The sequence below is a fragment of the Madurella fahalii genome (genome assembly GCF_045866475.1).
Source record: "Madurella fahalii IFM 68171 DNA, scaffold_2, whole genome shotgun sequence".
Classification (NCBI taxonomy): domain Eukaryota; kingdom Fungi; phylum Ascomycota; class Sordariomycetes; order Sordariales; genus Madurella; species Madurella fahalii.
Window position 1 is genome coordinate 8,853,417 of NW_027263972.1, and position 19,378 is coordinate 8,872,794.

General features: G+C 57.7%; 6 protein-coding genes across 6 annotated transcripts; 3 read left to right on the forward strand and 3 right to left on the reverse strand.

The window, feature by feature from the left end:
* Positions 1–724: 724 nt before the first annotated feature.
* MFIFM68171_05397 (uncharacterized protein) lies at positions 725–4,688 on the forward strand (the record flags this gene model as incomplete). Its single annotated transcript, XM_071060817.1, has 4 exons — positions 725–1,345; positions 1,394–3,134; positions 3,190–3,606; positions 3,706–4,688. 4 exons carry the CDS (start codon positions 725–727, stop codon positions 4,686–4,688), a joined length of 3,762 nt encoding a protein of 1,253 aa, XP_070916918.1.
* A 395-nt stretch (positions 4,689–5,083) lies between these two features.
* Positions 5,084–6,467, reverse strand: SCJ1 (DnaJ-related protein scj1; the record flags this gene model as incomplete). Its single annotated transcript, XM_071060818.1, has 3 exons — positions 5,084–6,167; positions 6,229–6,317; positions 6,390–6,467. The coding sequence occupies 3 exons, from the start codon at positions 6,465–6,467 to the stop codon at positions 5,084–5,086; spliced, it is 1,251 nt and encodes a 416-aa protein (XP_070916919.1).
* Positions 6,468–7,143: 676 nt separating this feature from the next.
* On the forward strand, positions 7,144–8,151 carry MFIFM68171_05399 (uncharacterized protein; the record flags this gene model as incomplete). Its single annotated transcript, XM_071060819.1, has 2 exons — positions 7,144–7,891; positions 7,982–8,151. The coding sequence occupies 2 exons, from the start codon at positions 7,144–7,146 to the stop codon at positions 8,149–8,151; spliced, it is 918 nt and encodes a 305-aa protein (XP_070916920.1).
* Positions 8,152–8,430: 279 nt separating this feature from the next.
* Positions 8,431–10,403, reverse strand: MFIFM68171_05400 (uncharacterized protein; the record flags this gene model as incomplete). The annotated part of the gene is made up of 7 exons (XM_071060820.1): positions 8,431–8,639; positions 8,687–8,863; positions 8,922–8,998; positions 9,052–9,094; positions 9,142–9,690; positions 9,756–9,940; positions 9,997–10,403. 7 exons carry the CDS (start codon positions 10,401–10,403, stop codon positions 8,431–8,433), a joined length of 1,647 nt encoding a protein of 548 aa, XP_070916921.1.
* A 2,026-nt stretch (positions 10,404–12,429) lies between these two features.
* On the forward strand, positions 12,430–13,715 carry DES1 (sphingolipid delta-4 desaturase; the record flags this gene model as incomplete). The annotated part of the gene is made up of 3 exons (XM_071060821.1): positions 12,430–12,618; positions 12,681–12,959; positions 13,017–13,715. 3 exons carry the CDS (start codon positions 12,430–12,432, stop codon positions 13,713–13,715), a joined length of 1,167 nt encoding a protein of 388 aa, XP_070916922.1.
* Positions 13,716–15,309: 1,594 nt separating this feature from the next.
* VAC7 (Vacuolar inheritance and morphology protein) lies at positions 15,310–18,108 on the reverse strand (the record flags this gene model as incomplete). The annotated part of the gene is made up of 2 exons (XM_071060822.1): positions 15,310–16,733; positions 16,938–18,108. The coding sequence occupies 2 exons, from the start codon at positions 18,106–18,108 to the stop codon at positions 15,310–15,312; spliced, it is 2,595 nt and encodes an 864-aa protein (XP_070916923.1).
* Between the last annotated feature and the right edge of the window lie 1,270 nt (positions 18,109–19,378).

Genomic DNA, 19,378 nt, shown 5'->3' on the forward strand with positions numbered 1-19,378 from the left:
GGGAATGGTGGCGGGCTTGTTAGACAAGTGTTCCCTCCGGCCAAGGCCCTGAAGCGCCGGGAATTGCATCGTCGTCCGGCTGAGAGCGGCGCAAACCCATACAACGCTCAACACTTTGGGTATCGTCTCAAAGAGGCCGCTTCTAGAGGCCCCGTCGTGCGCGACATGGTCTCGGCGGCAAGGTTGGCTCGGGCATGTTTCGTTTCCCCAAATTAGGACTAAATAGGATCTGTCCGTCGCGCTCCTGGCCAACGCCGACAGAGCCAACCAGCTCGACCAGGCGACCACGGTGAGAGAACTGAAGGAAGTCATCCACTGCGCCCCAGTTAGTTCCCACTAACAAATGCACATATCCTGTGCTGCGAGTAATAACGTAATGCACCCCGTCGCATGCAGGCCAAGGTCTGTCAGCGCCGAAGCAACCAAGGCTTCCTTCGTCTCTCTCACGCTCCCGCCCAGCCATCCCCTTCCCCCCTTGCCCCCCCCTCCTCCATCCCTCTTATACCAACCAGTTGCTCGCACAGCCTTCCCTTTCCACCCCGCTTCTCGGTTGGAACCCTCCTCTGCACATCTTCACCACCACTATTATGCATTTTTGCGCAGTTTGTCTTCCGTGATACCCAGAATCGCGAACTGTCTTTCTTTTTACCGGCTACATTAGCTTATTCTGAATTACCTCTCACGGCTCTCTCCACCAAAGGTGTGACGACACCTGCAAACTACCATGCCCGAGGTGTACCGCGAGTCCCGGTCCTACGCCCGGGAGCGGGACACATCCCCCTCTGACGACGAGGGTTACAAGAGAACTACGGTGCGCCGTTATAAAGTGGGACCAGATCGCGTCGAGCGGGTTGAACGTGAGGTCGACATCATCGATGACGAGCGCCGCAGCCGCTATGCCCGCGACGACGTGGTCGAGGTGGACCGTCGGGTCGAACGCCTGTACATCCCTGAGCGCCCCCGATCTACCTTAGACCCGTCGCCTCACAGCGCAACCTACGTAGAGCGCCAGGTCGTTGAGCGCGAGCGCGAGCGCGAGCCCAGGGACGACCACTACACCCGGGTTGACCGGGTTGAGTATCGCGGGGACCGCGGTACCGTGGTGGAACGGGAGCGGATCGTCGAGCGCGATGATCCCTACCCCGAACGGACTCGCACCGTGGTCGAGAGACAGGTTGTGGAGCGGGATCGCGACAATGACTTTTACCGCAGCGACGATAGAGATCGCGGGAGGGTCGTGTACGAGACAAGCAAAGAAGTCGTTGACCGAGGCGACGTGTACTCGCCAAGAACCCCGCGGGACTGGGAGCGTCGCTCGTACTGGGATGACGACAAGGAGACGGACGTGCGTATCGAGAAGAGGATCGAGCGCAGGGATTCGCACGGCGGCGAGGTTCGCATCGAGCGCCGAGTCGAAGAGCGCCGCGATGACGGCTACCACGGCGGGGCCGCAGACGTTGAGCGCTGGCGCAAGGAAACCGAGTATTATGAGCCCGCTCCTCCGCCGCCCGCCCCGATCGTCATTCGGCAGCGTGCTCCCGAGCAAAAGATCATCCTGCAGGAGGCGCCAGCGCCCGCGACTGTCGTCATTCGGGAGCAGGTTCCAGATGCTAGGGAAGTCGCCCTTGCCCGCCAACCGACTGTTGACGAGCACTGCTATTACCATCAAGAGATCCGCGAGGTCGGACCTTACCGGGGAGACCGCCGCGAGGAGGAGCTTGCGGTTGCGCACTATGAAGATGGACGCCGACATCACCACCATCACCATCGCCGCCATCACCACCGTGATGCCTACAGCGACGGAGAGTCCGACGATGGTTTCATTGCCGCTAGGCGCACCGTTTCCCGGCGGGATCGCAGCGCATCAAGCAGCCCGCATAGGAAGCGCCATCTCGCCGAAGGCGCCCTAGCTGGCGCAGGTATCTCTGCTATTCTCGCTTCCCGCCGCGACTCCAACGGTGAACTGCCCCAGCGGCGAGGCCGTAAGGTTCTTGCTGGCGCCGCGCTTGGCGCCCTCGGTACCGAGGTCGCAAGGCGCGCGCATAGTGCTTATCAGGAGCGGTTCGGAGACGATGACAAGAAAGAACGCTCCCGGTCCCGCTCGCGCTCGCGTCCGCCTCATTCTCGCCTCAAGACCGGCCTGGGCATTGCCGCCGTTGCGCTTGCAGCTGCCGGTGCCGCTAAGTACTATCAGAGCAACAAGATCGAGAAAGAAGAAATGAGCCGCGGCCGTGCCCTCCGCCGGTACAGTACCAGCGACAGCGACCGGTCACCCAGCCGTAAGCGGTCCAGGAGCCGGGCCTCGTCCCTCGCCAAGGCCGGCCTGGGTGCCGCGGCTCTGGTCGGGGCGGTGCAGCACTACCGCCACAAGAGCAAGTCGCGCGACGGCAAGAGCCGCTCTCGGTCGCGTCTGCGCACCGGCGCCGAGATCGTCGCGGCCGGTCTTGCGGGCGCGGGCGCCAAGAAGCTGTATGACCGCCACAAGGAAAAGAAGGAGGACGAACTCGAGCGCGAACGGCGTGACCGTGAATACAGCGACGACGAAGATTACTCACGCGACGAGCGCGACTATCATCGGCGCAGCAGGAGCAGAAGCTTGACACGGTCCGGACACATCTACCCCGACGGTGACCCTTCCCCCGCTGATCCTGAGCTAGGCATGGTTGAATACGGGGCCCACCCCCTGTACGCACAGCCCCCGTACCCGGTGTACGGCGACGAGACGGGGCACGCGGCAGCGGGGTATGACTCTGCGGCGGAGGAGGCCCGGAGCCGCAGACGTCGGAGGAGCCATGGTCACGGTACGAGGGGTGATGACTATGCCGCGGATAACGAGGAGACGGACCATGACCGAGGAGCGGACAAGAAACGTAGCTCGAGTAGGCTGAGGGATTTGGCTGCCGGCGCCGCAGCTGCTGGCGCAGCGGCCATTGGCATCAAGAAATTTAGCGAAAAGAGAGACAAAAGCAAGGAGAAGGAAGAGCGAGCGCGGGAGGAAAGGGAGCGAGATAGGAGAGATAGAGACCGCGATAGAGACAGGGAAAGGGAGAGGGAGAGGGAAAGGGAGAGGGAGAGGGAGAGAGAGAGGGAGAGAGAGAGGGAGAGAGAAAAGGGGAGGGAGCGGGATAGGCGGCGTGAGTAATTCTTTTCCATTCAATCCGCGGTATGATCTGCTAATGCACCAAGAAGGTTACGAGGATGAGATGTCAGCGAACGGATATGACAACTACGGCCCTCGGGCACCTTCGCCCCCTCACGCGTCCGGTGGCTTCTACAATCCTCCACCGGCTGCTCAGACCAACGGCTTCACTCAACACCCCAACATCGCCACCACCAATCTCGACCAGCAATACCAACCGTATCGGCCACCAGATCTGGGTTTCGCACCGCCCGGTCCGCCTCCAAACTCGGCGGCAACGATGGGTGGCATCCCGCCTGAGGTGCCACCGGCGGTGCCTCCCCAGGTACCTCCCCAGATGCCTCCGCACATGCCTCCACCGGGAAATCCAGCGGGCCCTGAGCATGTGAGTGAAGCTCTTCGTGTTGGTCGTTCAAACCCAGAGCCAGAAAGCGCCGCAGCTCGCTCCGCAGAAGGCGACAAGACGGGTGCGTCTGCTCTCGGTAGTACCCCTTGAGAGACCATCGCTTCGTCGGGACACTCTCTTCCGGCACAGCGAGCTGACTCTTTTTGATTGTGACATCTAGATGGTCTAAACCGCTCAGCTCCCTCCACCCCTTCCTCCGGGGTTATCACTCCAGCCACCTCGGAACTGTCCTCGCCAGAAACCCCGCGCACCACCAAATCCGTCACGTTCATTCCCCTCTCTCCGAAATCGTCGGCAACCCTCCGCCGCCATCGCGAGGAGCAGGAAGCAGCAGCCGCCAAGTCGGAGGCAGGCGAGGAAGACAAGTCCAAGTCCCGCCGGCGCCGCAACTCAGACCCCTCCTCCGACCGGCCCTTGATCTCCACCCGCCATTCACAACAGAGCGATGACGACAACGACGACGACGAAGACGTCGAAGACGAAGAAGACGTGATTGAGCTCCTCCCGGACCGCTTTGACGCCCAGGGCCGGCCGCTCGACGGCTCGTCGTCCACATCCCGCGCTGGCCAGTGGCACACGCGCCGCGGGGACTTTGCCTACCGCAATCCTCGCGGCGGCGCGGGCGGGTTCAACATGCACGGGGAATGGGGCATCGCGGGGACGGATGCCGAGGCGGTGGAGAGGATCGTGCGGAACGTCACTGGGGTGCTGGAGGGGAGGCGTAGCTGGATGGGCCTGATTGGCGGCTTGTTGAGCGGGAGTCTGCTGGAGGGCGCTCCCGAAGACGACGCGGACGACACCGATGGCGGCGACGGTGGGCGTGGGCACGGGAGGGTCTCGGATAGAGGTGCACGGAAGGACCGGGATGCGGAGAGAGAGAGGGAGCGGGAGTGGGATGATGCGGAGGAGGATAGCAGCTATAGCAGACGACGGAGGAGGAGGAAGGAAGATGAGAGGGGCGAGAGCAGCGGTCGTAGGCGGAAGGAGGAGTACCGAGGTGAGAAGGGCCGGACTCGTGGTCGGGAGAGGGACGACTATTACGATGACTATGGTGATGACAGCTACGATGAGGACAGGAAACGGAGGAGGAGAAGGAAGGAATATCCGTGGGAGAGGGAGCGAGAGGGGGAGTATGCCTGGTGATGAGTGATACGGCTGACGACTTATGACCTGTTTTTGTTTTTGTTTCGGCTTTGCTTGTTCTCTCCGCTTCTTCACGTTTATCTACGCTAGATCATGATATTTGCATGCTTTATTCTCTTATGTCTACACAGCTTTTCCCTTTTCTTTCTTTCTTTTTTTTTTTTTTTTTTTTTCTCTTTTGGACTTTGGAGGCTTGAGAGCGGCAACGAAGCGAGGAGAGTGCGCTTCAGTAATATTTCCATGAGATTTACGAAATATACGATCGCTTGTGTCACGTTTTCCACACGGGAGAGAAGCGTGATACCTCTTCCACCCCGGAAGAGAGATTCTTGAACCTCTAAATGTCATTGATATACAACCCTATTTGAACCTTTAACAGCCGCCCACTGCAAGTATCATAACTCTTCATGCACATGCTCGTCATGCATAACCGGCTTCTCCGGCCTCCCGCTGTCCTTGTGCAGATCAACCCCCTTCTTCGCCCGCCACTTTTGGAACAGGGCCCAGAGCTCCTTCTCCATGCCGCTCTCCATCTGATCGGGGAGCACCACGACGTACTCAACATACAGATTCCCAAACTCGGTCTTGTGGTAGACGCTGTCGCCGTCCTCGTGCCACTTGGGCATGCCCTCGCCGGGGACCGTCTCGACGTGGTTGGGCTGCACCACCTCGCCGCGCTTGCGGCCGAGGCGCACGATGTGCCCGTCGAGGTGGGTGAGGTTGCGCGTCCAGTCGCCCATCAGCGCCTCCCGCAGCGACAGGACCTCGCGCCAGAAGAGGTCGTCGCCCTTGCGGCGGAAGAAGACGCCGTCGACCTTGTCCGGGTTGTCGTCCAGGCTGGGCTCCTTCTCGGTCAGCGTGACGATCAGGTCGCCGGCGACCCAGTCCGGGCTGGCGTCGGCCTCGTTCTCGTAGGCGATGCGCGTGCCGTCGGCCATGCCCCGCTGGATCGTCAGCGACACGGTGGTGGGCTTGCGCACGACGCGCTCGCCGCCGCAGACCTTGCAGCGGTGCTTGATGGTCTTGCCGCGCCCGCCGCAGACGTCGCACTGCATCTGCACCTGCGTCACCATGCCGGGCGCGAACTGCGAGCGCACCATCTTGCTGCCCCGCCCGCCGCACGACTGGCACGTGTGCACGACGCGGTCGGCCGCGCCCGTGCCGTCGCACTCCTCGCAGATCTGCTGCTTATCCCACTGGAACTCGGTCGTGTGGCCGTTGTAGAAGTCGCGTAGCGAGATGCCCACTTTCACCTCGACGTTGTGGCCGCGCCGTTGGCCCGGCTGGTAGTGGCCGCCGCCGCCAAAGAAGCGGCTGAAGAGATCGAACGGGTCGTGCGTCTGGAAGCCGCCGCCTTGCTTGCGCTGCTTCAGACCCTCATGGCCGTACTGGTCGTAGATTTTCCGGCTCTCGGCATCGCTGAGCGCTTCGTAGGCCTCCGAGACCTGGACGAACTTGTCGTGGGCGGTGTGGTCGCCGCTGTGTGTGTGCGCGTTAGAAGGGTGCCACTGTGATACGAGCGAGCAGAAGGTAGACTCACGGGTTCTTATCGGGATGGTATTTCTTGCTTAATTGCCTGTAGGCCGACTTGATCTGTCTGTCGCTGGCCTGTTTGTCGATGCCAAGGATCTGTGGAAGGAGAGTCGCCGTGTCAGTTTGTAGCGCAGGCAAAGGCAAACAGTTTCTATTTCTCATCCGTACCTTGTAGTAGTCTTCGGCGCAAAATGCTAATTGTGCCAGCGCCAAAAGTGGTAGTAGGATGGCCTTGTAGAACTTCATGGTGCCTGCTTCGTCTCCTCGCCGGCCGCTATGGCCAGGCTGTCCAGTTGCGACTCTCAGATGTATGTCAATTGCTCTCGACAGGGAACGTCGTCTCGTTAACTGGTGCTTCGATGGTATAGTAGAACAAGCCGGTAAAGAGCGACGAGAAGTGGAAAGCAGGAGAAGTCGGCTGGACGGGAGGACGGGGCCAACACAGCGCCTGTTGCTTGGAGAGGAAAGCAGACTTACACGCTTGCCGGCCGTCACAAAGAAGCTCTCAAAACGGAGCAGCCAGCGTGGTCAGAGTGACCACTCGGGCGTCGTGACGAGTTATCGCAGAGATACCATTGGCTCCCGCTGATAAAGTTCCGCCAAGAAAGCTCTTATCGACTGCCATCGAGGACATCAAGTCTGCAGTGCATAACCCTAACCCTTCTTCAACACTCATTCATCCGCAAACATTTACCCCTGACAAGTGACCAATCCCACAGTCGACTGTGAGTCTCCACGTGCGAGAAGAACTGAGGCGTCAGGTATAAGAGCTCTCGCTAGCCTCGCCACACTCACTCACACTTCTTCCCCTCTTCTCGTATAAGTAGGCCAATTCATCCTGTTTCCCACCCACCGTGAACGGATTCCCCCCCTCTTTTGGCCCTTCAACAGGACAAACGAACTCACCACTCCAACAGCCAAGATGTCTTCCCCTTCCCCTTCCCCACCATCCCTCCTCAACCGCCTCCTGGACCCTCTCCAAGCCTTCCTCTTCCCCTGGCGCTTCATGCTCCTCGCCGCGTCCTTCCTCCCCGGCACGCTCCTCTCCATCATCACCACCCTCAACTTCGGCGCCCTCTTCTCCTGGGACCGCTTCCAATCCCTCTGGTTCGGCCGCTTCTGGTCCCACGCGGGGCCTCTCGTCCGCGAAGCCGCCGAGAGCCAAGTCATCCCTCTCCTCTCGGGACGGGTGTCGCGCGGCCAGATGATCTCCTCGCAACCAGCAGGAGGAGAAGGAGCAGCAGCGGGGACAACCGCGGCCGCGCACCCGCCCATCTCGGGCACGGTCCTCGAAGTCGGGCCGGGCTCGGGCATGTGGGTGTCGATCTTCTCGGCGTCGCGCCTGGGGAAGAGCGGGGACATCCGCAAGATCTACGGCGTCGAGCCCAACCCGACCATCCACCCGCTCCTGCAGGCCCAGATCGCCGCGGCCGGGCTGCAGGACACGTACGAGATCGTCCCCTTCGGCATCGAGTCCCTGGCCGAGTCGGGCCGCGTCCCCAAGGAGAGCGTCGACTGCATCTTCACCGTCCTCTGCCTGTGCAGCATCCCGGACCCCAAGCGCAACATTGCCGAGTTGTACGGCTACCTGAAGCCCGGCGGGAGGTGGTACGTTTACGAGCACGTCCGGTGCTGGCCGGAGCAGGGATGGGGGATTAGGATGTATCAGTGTTGGTTTCCCCTTTCGTACCCCTATCCGCCTCCTTCTCTCTCTCTCTCCCCACGGAGATAGAACGAATGATGGCTGACGGAAGACCTAGCTTTTCTGAACCTCATATGGCCGCACTTCATCGGCGGATGCGAAATGTGCCGTGACACGCCAAGGTGGCTCCAAGAGGCCGGCCCGTGGAGCGAGGTTGATCTGGCCTCGCCGGCAGGGGAGCCTTGGTACCTCACCATGCCACATGTCATCGGTGTTTTGACCAAATAAGAGCCATTTGTGCTCTCCCCATTGCGCGCTTCCCCACTGCCGTTCAAGTTGACTTTTCACGCCTCCTGGAAGCCCCAACTATGAAATCCACGTCAATTGTCGGCTCTATGGGCTATCTAGGGCGCGCATCCTCCACCTTGCTTGCCTACGAAGACAAAGCTGCCAGGAAGTGACCGCCAAATCATTATCAACCAAGTAGGCGATTGATGGCTTTGTCAAAAGAGCAAAGATTGAACCCAACCCTCGAGAAGATAGCCAGCCGATATCCTGATCATCCCTTTACCAGTCGTCGTTATTGCCATTATCGCCCTCGACCGAAGCCGACGGCCAGTCAGCGTTGCCACCGTTAGAATCTCCGCCGGCGAAACTACTGTTATCGCCACCGCCATTGCCAAAGCCTCCGTCGCCATCCTCAGTGACGAGTGGATTGGGACATTTGGACTTGAAGTGTCCGAGCTGCTGGCAGTTGCTACATTTGACACGGGTGACTGTCCATCAGTTAGCATATATTCATCGAGCCAAAGACAAGACTCACTGTCACGCGGCTTCGGACAGTCCTTGCCCATGTGTCCGTACTCGTCGCAGTTCCGGCATTGAACGTTGGCAATGTTACGAGGCTCTGTGCAGTCCCTCGCCATGTGGCCGTCTTGGCCGCAGTTGCGGCAACCACGGCTGCCACCGCCCTGGGGACAGTCACGGGAAAAGTGTCCAACTTGAATCAACCCATTAGTGAACCCGACCATTTGACCAGCAGAGAAACAGAAACTCACCTTCGCCACATTTGCGGCACTCAACATCAGCGGCCGAGCGCGGCTCGGAGCAGTCAGCCGCCTTATGTCCGGAGTTACTATGCGACCATCAGTCCACTCTCCATTCCAGATGAGGGGATTCAAGACGTACCCGCAATTCTTGCAAGCGAATTTGTCGATACGGGGGGTAGGACCTGTGCTGTTAACGTCGTCTTCAACAGCGGGGTAGTCAGCAACTTACAATCTCGAATGCGGTGTCCGACCTGCTCGCAGTTGTAGCACTTGATCTCAGGGACAATATCCTTCTCGATCTTCTCCTGGGGGCAGCTCTTGGTGATGTGGCCAACCTCGTCGCAGTTGCGGCACTTGGGCAGGCCGCCGTCAACAACCTCGCCTGCATCCTTGAGGCGTTCAATGTTCTCATCGACGTCTTTGGGCCACAGTTCTCGATCGCGAGGGCGAGGCGGGTTCCACTGGAAGCGGTACGTGACTGTGTACTTTTTGCCCAGATTTCCCTGGAGATCCATGTTGGTTAAGGTTGCGGCGAGATTGGGCTTCTCAATCGCGATGAGCCACAGCTGAACATTCTGAGCGCGGAAGGCTTGCTCAAGCTCTGAATAGGTGGCATCCGGGGACGACTTGACGTAGATTTGGATAGCTTCTTTGACATCGTCAATGTCACGCTCCTTGACAGCGCGTATGATGAGTGCCCAGGCTTCCTCGGTGGACATGTCGGGAAGACGGCTCCGGTCAATCTTGCGCGGCGCTTTGCATTGGCTCACAGTGTGGCCTCAAGTTCCAACCATTGTCAGCAGTCTCCTCTCCACTGGAGGCATCAAAAAACGGTGCACGTACCGGTCTCGCCGCAGTTCTTGCACTTGCGCTCGGGGCAATCCTTGAGGATATGGTCGGGAGAGTCGCACTCCTTGCACTTCATGGGCGGAGCATTAGGGCAATCCTTGCTCCAATGACCTTCCTCATTGCAACGCCGGCAGGCGCCGCTCAGAACACGAGGCTTTGGGCAATCGGCCTTGTTGTGGCTGCAACAACCTGTTAGTAAAGCTGACTCGCATATACAAGGGAACAGGAGTCTTACCCGGGCTCACCGCAGTTGAAACAGGCACGATTGTTGCCGAAGGTTTCATTGTCACCATTGCCACCACTGGCACCAACGTGCGCGCTCTCGATTCCATAGCTGTCATCGCGACTGGTGGCAGCAGCGTCGCCATTGTTCCACTTGTCGCCAACACTGTCGGTGGCAACACAACCGTCTTCCCAGCCAGGGCCGCCGCCATTGGTGGCAACGGAACCATCTTTCCAGCCAGGGCGGCCACCGTTGCTGGCAACGGAACCATCTTTCCAGCCAGAGCCGCCATTGTTGGTGGCAACGGAACCGTCTTTCCAGCGAGAGCCGCCATCGCTGGCAGTGTCAATGGAGCCCCAGGCAGACGCAGCAACGGCGCCGCCGCCCCAGCCGGAGTCGTTGGTCTCCCAGGCTGACATGTTTATCACAGATGCCTAGGAACCGTTATGTCAGGAAAGCCCAGAGAAACATCTGCTGGCTCGGCAGCCGTCCGAGAAATACAGGGACTTGAACGGGGAGGGGGAATACAGCGGCAGGGAACGGATAACTGGTGCTTGATTCTTTCCTACGGAAAGAAAGGCGACTCTAGCGTTGTTGTTTTCTTTAGAAGGGAAGAAAAAAGAACTCGACTATGCTTACCTTGTCGACGAGATGCAAAGAGGTGAATCACGGTCTGCAGAAAGTCGCTTAGCCCTCTGATCTCCTGGTCGCGAGTTGTGTTTCGCTTGCAAAGCGATGGCCAGCGATGAGGAGTGGAAGTGGGAGAAGAACAAGACGGGGAAGAGGGAGATTGGGCTCGCCTACCTGTTGGGAATGATGCCTCGAAGAAAGCGAACGCGCGATGGCGGTCGACTCGATTCGAAGGTTCTGGGAATTGATGGAGAGAAGAAAGATGGACTTGGTGACGAGAGGCCAGCGGGTTTTTGTGATTACCCCTCGCTCTAGCTGTTGAGATTCCACCAGAGCTGCTGAAATTTATCGTGGCCCTCGCTCCTTGGCCCTCGCTCGCGCGAACGAATCGAGAGTGGTGAAGAACTAGGAAGGAGCACGCGGGTCCGGGCCCCTGAGAGGTGAACAGCCACTGACGAACTAGATGCGGCCGTCAGGAAGGTGCAGCTAAGTATCACGGACGCATCCACCAAGGCAGCTGCAATCCCTTGTCGTGATGCCTGAGGTTGGTGGTCATGTCGTGTCGCAGACCGAGCAGCGCGGGAAAAGGAGCAATGTCAATAATCATTCAGGGGCTATCACGATGGTAACCGCACGGACCATGTTAGTGAATCTCGAGCCCACGGTCATCTTGTTGCGCTTTGAGCAGTCATATGAGGATATCCTAAGTTGTTCTCAAGTGTTAGCGATGCTTAGTGTAGATCATGAAAACTCGATGCTGATCGCACCACTACTTGGTTTATCTTCAGTTTGTTGATATGTCTCCGGAGCTCTGAAACGCGAGCATAAGATATCATGCGTTTGATTGCTGTGAACATCCCCAACAAGGATGCACCTTACGATAAGGCGCCTTTGGCTACTCTCATCACAGTCGATATTTCATTGATTACGAGTACGCTCATTCACAGAGCCACTCATTCTATTCCAGACAAAGTAGGGGGTATCTAGATCCGTCGCTGCGATTCCTTCCTTCCGGAAAGATTAGCTGTGATGGCGAAATCACATGTAGTTAGATTTCTCCTTCAGATTAGAATAAGAACGCATCGCTTCTCTAATCTGGTGGTTTAACATCGGGTCTCTTGTTCCTCATTGACCAATTGGTGAGTGAGAGCTGCTCAACATGTCCCCCACGCTCTAACCAACGCCCAGCACGGGATACTCTCAGGACTGGCACAAGCATTGTATCCCGGACAACTCTCGACTTGCGCCGACCGAGGTCGAGTTATTCAAGAAGTACAAAGTAGACAGGCAAGACTGAGTTTATACCATGATCGACACGGTCAGCAAGCGCGACAATTGCGGAAAGGCTGCGCATCAAATAGGGCGTGCCGGCACTGGCGTGGGCCCAATCGTAAGTGTTGTCTTCCAAGAGCCAACAACCTAGCACAGGTCTGTAAGAGTGCCAAGGCATGGGGGGTGTATACTAACACCCGAGACTCCCACAAGAAATTCAAGTTTGGCAAGGCTCTGGAGAAAAACTGCTCGAGATAATTATGAGTATGCGAATGTGTAGTATATGTTGAGAGCTGGGAGCAGCCGTCGCATTGGGTGGCACCATTCCTTGCAAGAGACAGGCCACTTTAGCAGGCTTCTGGAACGATGCCCCTTTTGAAGCATGGGCCACTGCCCCACTGAAATCAAGTGCCCCGCCTGCCTGCCCGTAGCCGCGAAACGCCAGGGTCGCCGTGAAATTGCAGCACCAAGGGGCGTACAGGTCACAACCTCGCAGCCGCGCTTTTGGCCTTTGTCAATTCCTCGGCCGCTTCACTCGTTATCATGGCTCGCTCAACGCCAGCAGCGGCCAATGGCTTTTCCAAGAGGAAAGATGTCGCCGTCAACGGCACTGCCGGCTCCGACACAAACACCGCGGCCGTCGACGACGCAAAGTACCACGACTTCTTCTGGACCTACACGGAAGAGCCGCACCGAACAAGACGGCTAGCCATCATCAAGGCCCATCCAGAAGTGAGTTCAGCGCCTCTTTGGCCCTTGCTCATGACCCGTGTAGCTGATAATCCCTTCCTCAGGTCACCAAACTCTGCGGTCCCGAGCCTTTGACAAAATACGTTGTTGCCGGTGTTGTCGGCCTCCAGATATTGCTCGCCCACCTCCTGCGCGACACGTCCTTCTGGTCGTGGAAGTTCTGGGCAGTCGCCTACGTCTTTGGCGCCACCTCGAACCAGAACCTCTTCCTCGCCATCCACGAGATCTCGCACAATCTCGCCTTCAGGTCGCCGCTGGCCAACAGGCTGTTCGCCATCTTTGCCAACCTGCCCATTGGCCTCCCATATAGCGCCTCGTTCAGGGTATGTAATAGAGATATGTCTTGTAGAATGAAAAGCAGACGGTAACACCTCGACTAGCCATATCACCTTACCCACCACAAGTCTCTCGGCGTCGACGGCCTGGACACGGACCTGCCCACCGCCCTCGAGGCCGTCTTCCTCGACTCGATCCTCGGCAAAGCCTTCTTCTGCACCTTCCAGATCTTCTTCTACGCCATCCGCCCCATGGCTGTCTACCGCGTACCCTTCACCTGGGTGCACTGGGTCAACCTCGCGGTCCAGCTCGCCTTCGACTACGTCCTGGTCTACCTCCTCCCGGGCTACTTCAGTGTCAATTCTCTGCTGTACCTCCTCCTCTCCTCCTTCCTCGCCGGCTCCTTGCACCCTACGGCGGGGCACTTCATCGCCGAGCACTACGTGTACGAGACGATCACCCCGACCGCCCGCGATCCGACGAACAACATCCCCATCCCCGAGACGTTCAGCTACTACGGCCCGCTGAACTTCTTCACGTACAACGTCGGCTTGCACAATGAGCATCACGACTTCCCCGCCATCCCCTGGACGCGGCTGCCGAAGCTGCATGAGATCGCAAAAGAGTTTTATGCCCCGCTGCCGCAGCATGAGAGCTGGGTGACGGTGCTGTGGCGCTTCATCTTTGACGAGAAGGTCGGGATGAGGTGTCGGGTGAAGCGTAAGCAGGGCGGCAGAGTCGTGGGCGGCGGGACGGCGACTGCTAAAGTTGCCGATTGGAAGGAAGATGAGGTTGAAGCTTAGATGAGTAGTAATCTTTGTGTTCGATCGCAAATACCCTTTGGCATCTTAGGTTGGGAAGCATATAGATAGAGTTGGATCAGATGGCTGTGTATAATGCTTGCTTTGTGGTATGGTAATCACATGGGATAATTCACGCAATCAACTTTTTCTCGGGACGGCATTCAATGACTGCTCACGTTTCAAACGTCTTAGTGGGGTCTCCATTTGCGTTGACAAGTCAACTTCTTGTTGTGTATTCAGAGGACAGTTGAATACACGGTGGCAGTTATAGATCCAGGTCGTCCAGTTGGATAGGCACGGTGAATTCCGGGGAGTTACTTTGGGATGTTGCCGACTGCCATTCCCCGTTAATGCATGATACGTTGGTAGCGTCCGATAGAAACAGAGCCATCGTTATTATGGCTACTGCTATAAGTACACATCGTTCCAATAACTCGGCGGTAGAAATAGTGGCAACGCCATGTTCCAACTTTGTCTCTTCCGACTGTCTATCTCCCCCGGGAGCACAGATAGCGGGTCGTCTCAGATTACATTTTCGGATTAAGCCATGATCAATGGGTATGAGATCAGAATACAGATAGGAGTCTTCAAATACTGCCATGTGAATGGCCGGAGGGAAGGAAAGCAAGAAAAAGGGGGTGGGGTGTAGAAAAGAGAGGAGGCATGAAGAAATACAAAAAGTCTAAACGCTATCTTTGCCCGCCAGATTCCTTAGCTCAGCTTAGAATACCTCGGAATCCTTACCATGTATGGGTTCCGGTTCCTGCTTCTAAGTGCTCCGTCTCCCGATTTTAAAAGAACCACCTTGTTATCCGTCCCGTCCTGGCGCAAGCCACGATCATCTTAGCAACTCAAGGCCGAAAAAAGAGAAAAAAAAAAAAAGAAAAGAAAGAAAGAAAGATATACCCAAGCCAGAGCCCATGTATCATTGAAAAATCAGACCAGACCAGTCGCCGTAGATTAATGAACAGGGGAGTGAAAACATATGGCCGTCCCACCACGAACCCTTGGCTTAGGTTAGGTCGCAAATATTGGGTCACCCTACATCTATTTCTTCGAGAAGGGGGCAGGCAGGCAAGGACGTAGGGGCCGGGGTCAAGTGCGGAGTCCATACAACGTGAGAAGGAAAGGGGGAAAAAAAGGCAAGAGCGTAAATAAAATGAGAAATCGCTTCTTCGAGTCTTTAGTTCTTGATGAAAAAGGGGCCAAGGTCTTTTTACCCAAATCCCAACGAACGCCGGCAAGCAAGAACTCCTGCCGTAGCTCCACAGCTCCATCTCCATCCCGAGGGGAATATTTTGTCCATAATGCCAGAGTGCCATGCAATATAAAAAGAGAACGCTCAAGAATATACAGAGAGAAGACCAACCCCAGCCAGCCAACCAACCATCCCAGTACCAAGCCAAACCAAACCAATTTGCCAGTGTAATGACCAAGCCAAGAGAGGTGCAGCAACGCAATATTTTCCACATACACACACACACAGACACAAAGGGAAAGATGGTCTAGTCGCTGGACGCACGGGGTAATAATATTATCATGCCCGTGCTTCATGATTCGTTTAGTTCCGTTTCGTTTCGTTTCGTAAAACCAATTAAGAGATCTTGACTTGGTCGCCGTCAGTCGTCTCTGTCGAGTTGGGCTGTAATGCCGGATCGTTCGCTGCGTTCGGCTTGACCGTGGTCCTCCCCGTGATGGTGGCCGTCCGAACGCGCTGGCTGAGGGGGAGCGTGTATTTCAACACACCCTTCAGAATCAATTGGAACTCGTCCTCCAAGATGCGCTCCCATCTTTCCGGCCCGCCGTAGGTGCCGTTTCCGGGGTTCTTGAGGCGGACCTCGCCGCTCGAGTAGGATATGCCCGAGTGGAAGAAGGATCCCTCAAACGAGAGGGCGCTGTTGAATCCCGTGATGGTGCCCAGTCGCATGTTGGGCGAATTGTCCGGTTCTTCTGGCGCAGCCTCCCTCACTTCGATGTCTCCTTCCCCAATCTTGCGTGGAGGCGGGGGTCCAATCTCGCCCGGATGCGTGTGCCGCCACCATTCCGAGTCGGTACCCGCGTGAGGCGACTTTGCAAATACCTCGATGTCGGCAGCATCTACCGCGACAACAACGACATTGGGATTGTGCGCCCTGATGGTGAGGTCGAGCATCAGTTCCTGCTGGCTTGCGACGACGTGGTCCATCGACACCAGTTCAATGTCCGTGAGCGGCTGCGATGTCGCAAACATGAACCCTATAGCGCCAGAGACCACCAGCAAGAGCATCACCGTCAATACTAGGCAGCTGGCGAACCGGTTGAGGACCGAAGGCGGCGATCGGTATGTCTGGGCCTCCATGGACCGCAGCGAGTGCATGCCCCTCCGGCTTCTCCCCGACCTTGATGATCGTATCGTTGCCGACTGGATCAGGGGCGTCGTCTCATCGTCAGCACCGGTAGTCGTGTCGTCGAGGTCGTAGCCCACTGAAAGGTGGGTTCCCCGCTTGCCGTTTGCCCCGATACCGCGGTTGACGAATCGAGGGCTGGGGGGCCCGGAGGAATGTCGAGAGCCCATGTTTCCCGGGGTTAGTGATGCGCTAAATGGAGAGTGCTCGGCGAAAAGAGAGGGGTGGCCGTTGCTGGCCCCGTTGCGGCCCCAACGGCCGAAGTGGTGGTGATGACGGGGAGTCCCCCGGGCGGAACCGGCAGTGCTCCTCCCGGTGCCCTTGCCGTCGTCTTCGACGATGACATTTTCGTTATTTACGTTGCTGTTGGATGAGTTGACAAACTTCATGCTCTTCTTGACCAGCATTGGCGGGCCCGAACTCTCCATCACGGCATGAATCGACCGCATACCGTTGCGGTCAATCTGGCTGGCCATCGAAGTCGCGCTGGGTGTCCGCGAGTGGAATCTCAAGGGTCGCTCGCGGCCATCTGGAGGGTTAGAATCGTAGACAAACGTCTCCTCGGAATCGGACGAGTTGGCTTCCTCGACGGCGCTGGCTACCTTGGCCTCGAAGATATCCGCCTTGGACGACGCTAAGCGATGCCTAGTCAGTAAGATGCTCATGTGGTAAATGACCAAGCTTTGCCTCCGGGTCCTTGCCCGGGAATCTGCTACATTATCATGGTGGCCGTAGCATTTCATGGACGAAACACCCGGCTCACTCGCTGGCAAGACTGATCCCATCGACTGATGATGGCGTAATCTGGGGCGAAAAGTAGCTGAACTTGGTGGCTCACCATTGCCAGCCGTCACGGCGGGCTGCTTCCGTGGCGGTTTCTTCTTCTCCTTCTTTGGCCGGATCGTTTCCGTGCTCGGTTTCGTGCGTAGGCTGGTGGCCGACCCTTGCACTCCTGTTGCCGGTGCGAGCGCAGCTTGCGGGATCGACGTCACCGTCTCGGTCTCGACCGTCATGCTCTGCAACGTCTCACCCGTCTTGGTCTTCGGCATGCTCGGCTTGATATTAGTGCTCGACCGCCTTGTGGTCAGAGGCGGCGCGCTTGCAGTCCCGCTCCGCCGCTCCGCTTTGATGCTCCCGCTTTCGCTACCGCTTTCATTCTGGGTGTTTGCCCTTCCCGCTCCATCCTTGGAGATGCCAAGCCCGAGATAATCTGTTTGCGACGTTTCCGACACCATACTGTCGTCCAGTTTCTCCTCAATCGTCTCCGCCGGTCCTCTGGGAGATCCTACCGGACTGACTTCCTGCACGGTCTCCAATGTCGAGGTGCTCCCGCCCCCTCCGCGCGCCGGTGTCCTCAAGCCCGAAGGATTGTGAGCGTCATCGGTGTCGGTATCGGAATGCACGTCGGGTGACGGTTGGGGCGGAGTTGCGCGTTGAAGGCTGATCAGCGGCGCCTCCAATTCTGACCTCCTTGGTGCCCCGATATTCGGCTTATGGAGGATGGGCGGCGGGGACCGTAACCTGGGGGAGACGGGCCACCTGGGCGATTCTCGCAGATGTTCCATGGAAGTAGGCGACTTGACGGGCGCGCCCACATTGGTGTTCGGATCTGAGACAGACGGCAGGAGAGTGGGGGTATTGGCGGATGTCAGCGTCTTGGAAGTGGGAGCGGGTGCTGGGTTGGTTTGTTTTGACAGTCGCGAGGGACTCAGATCCTGCTGGCTGTTCTTTCGGGAGCGGATTCCAGAATTCGCTGACGAGTTTCGTGAAGCAGTCCGCGACAGTGGCCTAGTCGGAGATGGCTCTCGCGAAGGGAGAGGCGAGGCGGCGGCAGACGACGATGTGGACGTGGCGGACGTTTGCGATGCCAATTTGGACGGCCACGAGTCGGTCTTTTGGGTGATTGTTGCTGAGCTCACAGAGGATTCGCGGGATAGCGTGGGATGTGCATTCTGATTGCTGCCGGGGGCTTCTGACGAGCCGGCTGATATGTTCGGTGACTTGTCCATGTCTGCATGCGTCGGCTTGGGGGTGCAGGAGGGAGGAGAATGGAGGCTCGATCGCTGCCACACATGCCACGCCTCGTCTTAGCTGAGGGGAAGATGGCTGCCGCGCGGGATCCAGTGGATCATGATAATCGGCACCCGGTATGCAATGGCGCTGTCGCAGGCAGGAACGGTGCGGCCCAGCGTGGTCAGGCAGTGGTTGCGTTGTGCGTCGTGCCGGGCGGTGCCGTTTCGGCGTGGGTTATTGTTGATTCCTCCCTCGACAATCCTCGCATGCACAAACACGCTAAGCAAGGCCAAGCTGGGTTCTCGGTATGTCAGTGGACGGATAGATGGCCGGCGCTATCAGGCGCCTCTAATTTGACGGAGCGCGAAGGCAGCGGGTTTGTTGATGGGAAACGGTTGGGCAACGCGGGAGGAGGGACTCGGAGTGTGGAGTGGAGGGATACAGAGAAGTGAATGATGTCGTTGGTCCAGGTGCAAGACCGCCCAAGCTGCTGCCCGTGCAAATGTGTTGCAAGCAGAGCCAAAAGAGTGGGGAGGGATTGTGCGCTGGCCGCTTGGCCGCTGGGCCGCTGTCACCGTTTTTGAGGCTAGACTCTCGCTTCGGGGATTCTGGGCGTTGAGACTTGCCAGAACAGGCTTGGAGCGGCAATAAACGACCTAACGGAGCAACCGCTCTCAGCCGAATCGAGAAGCCTTCTTTCCAAACTTCCATCCCCACCCTATCCACAGTCGGGGCTGCCTTTAGTCAGGTATTTGCTAGCCTCTTGAAGTTCCGGTCCCAATTACCGTTATGTGTCCCGCATTTGCCTTGTGCAACTGCTTTGTAAAGCGTGCACTGCCTTATCTCAGCGTGCTGTGGCCGTGGAAGCGGCGAGAACATTTCTACAGCCTTAAGTTAACCGAAGACTTGCTCCGTGCGTGCACAGACGCCTGGCAGGGCGGAATTATCGAGCCCAGCAGGAGAAACCGCCCCGGCAGCCATCCCGCCTGGGCCCCTGAGACGCGACACAATACGTTGGCTTGGGCCCTGGTACGAAAAGTGAGAGAATTTCGTGTCCGATCCCGCTGGCTTGAGCCGATGACTCAAGTACCCTCAGGTAGCGCCATCAGACCACAAGTCTTGTGACAATAGCCAAACCCCCACTTGACTCCCAAATTCCAGAATTTCCTCCCCACCAAATCCGAAAGCCTGGCACTCTCACTTGGGCCAAAAAAGAAGAAGAAAAAAAAAAAAGAGTTTTATCCCAGGCCAAACGCCGCTGTTAAG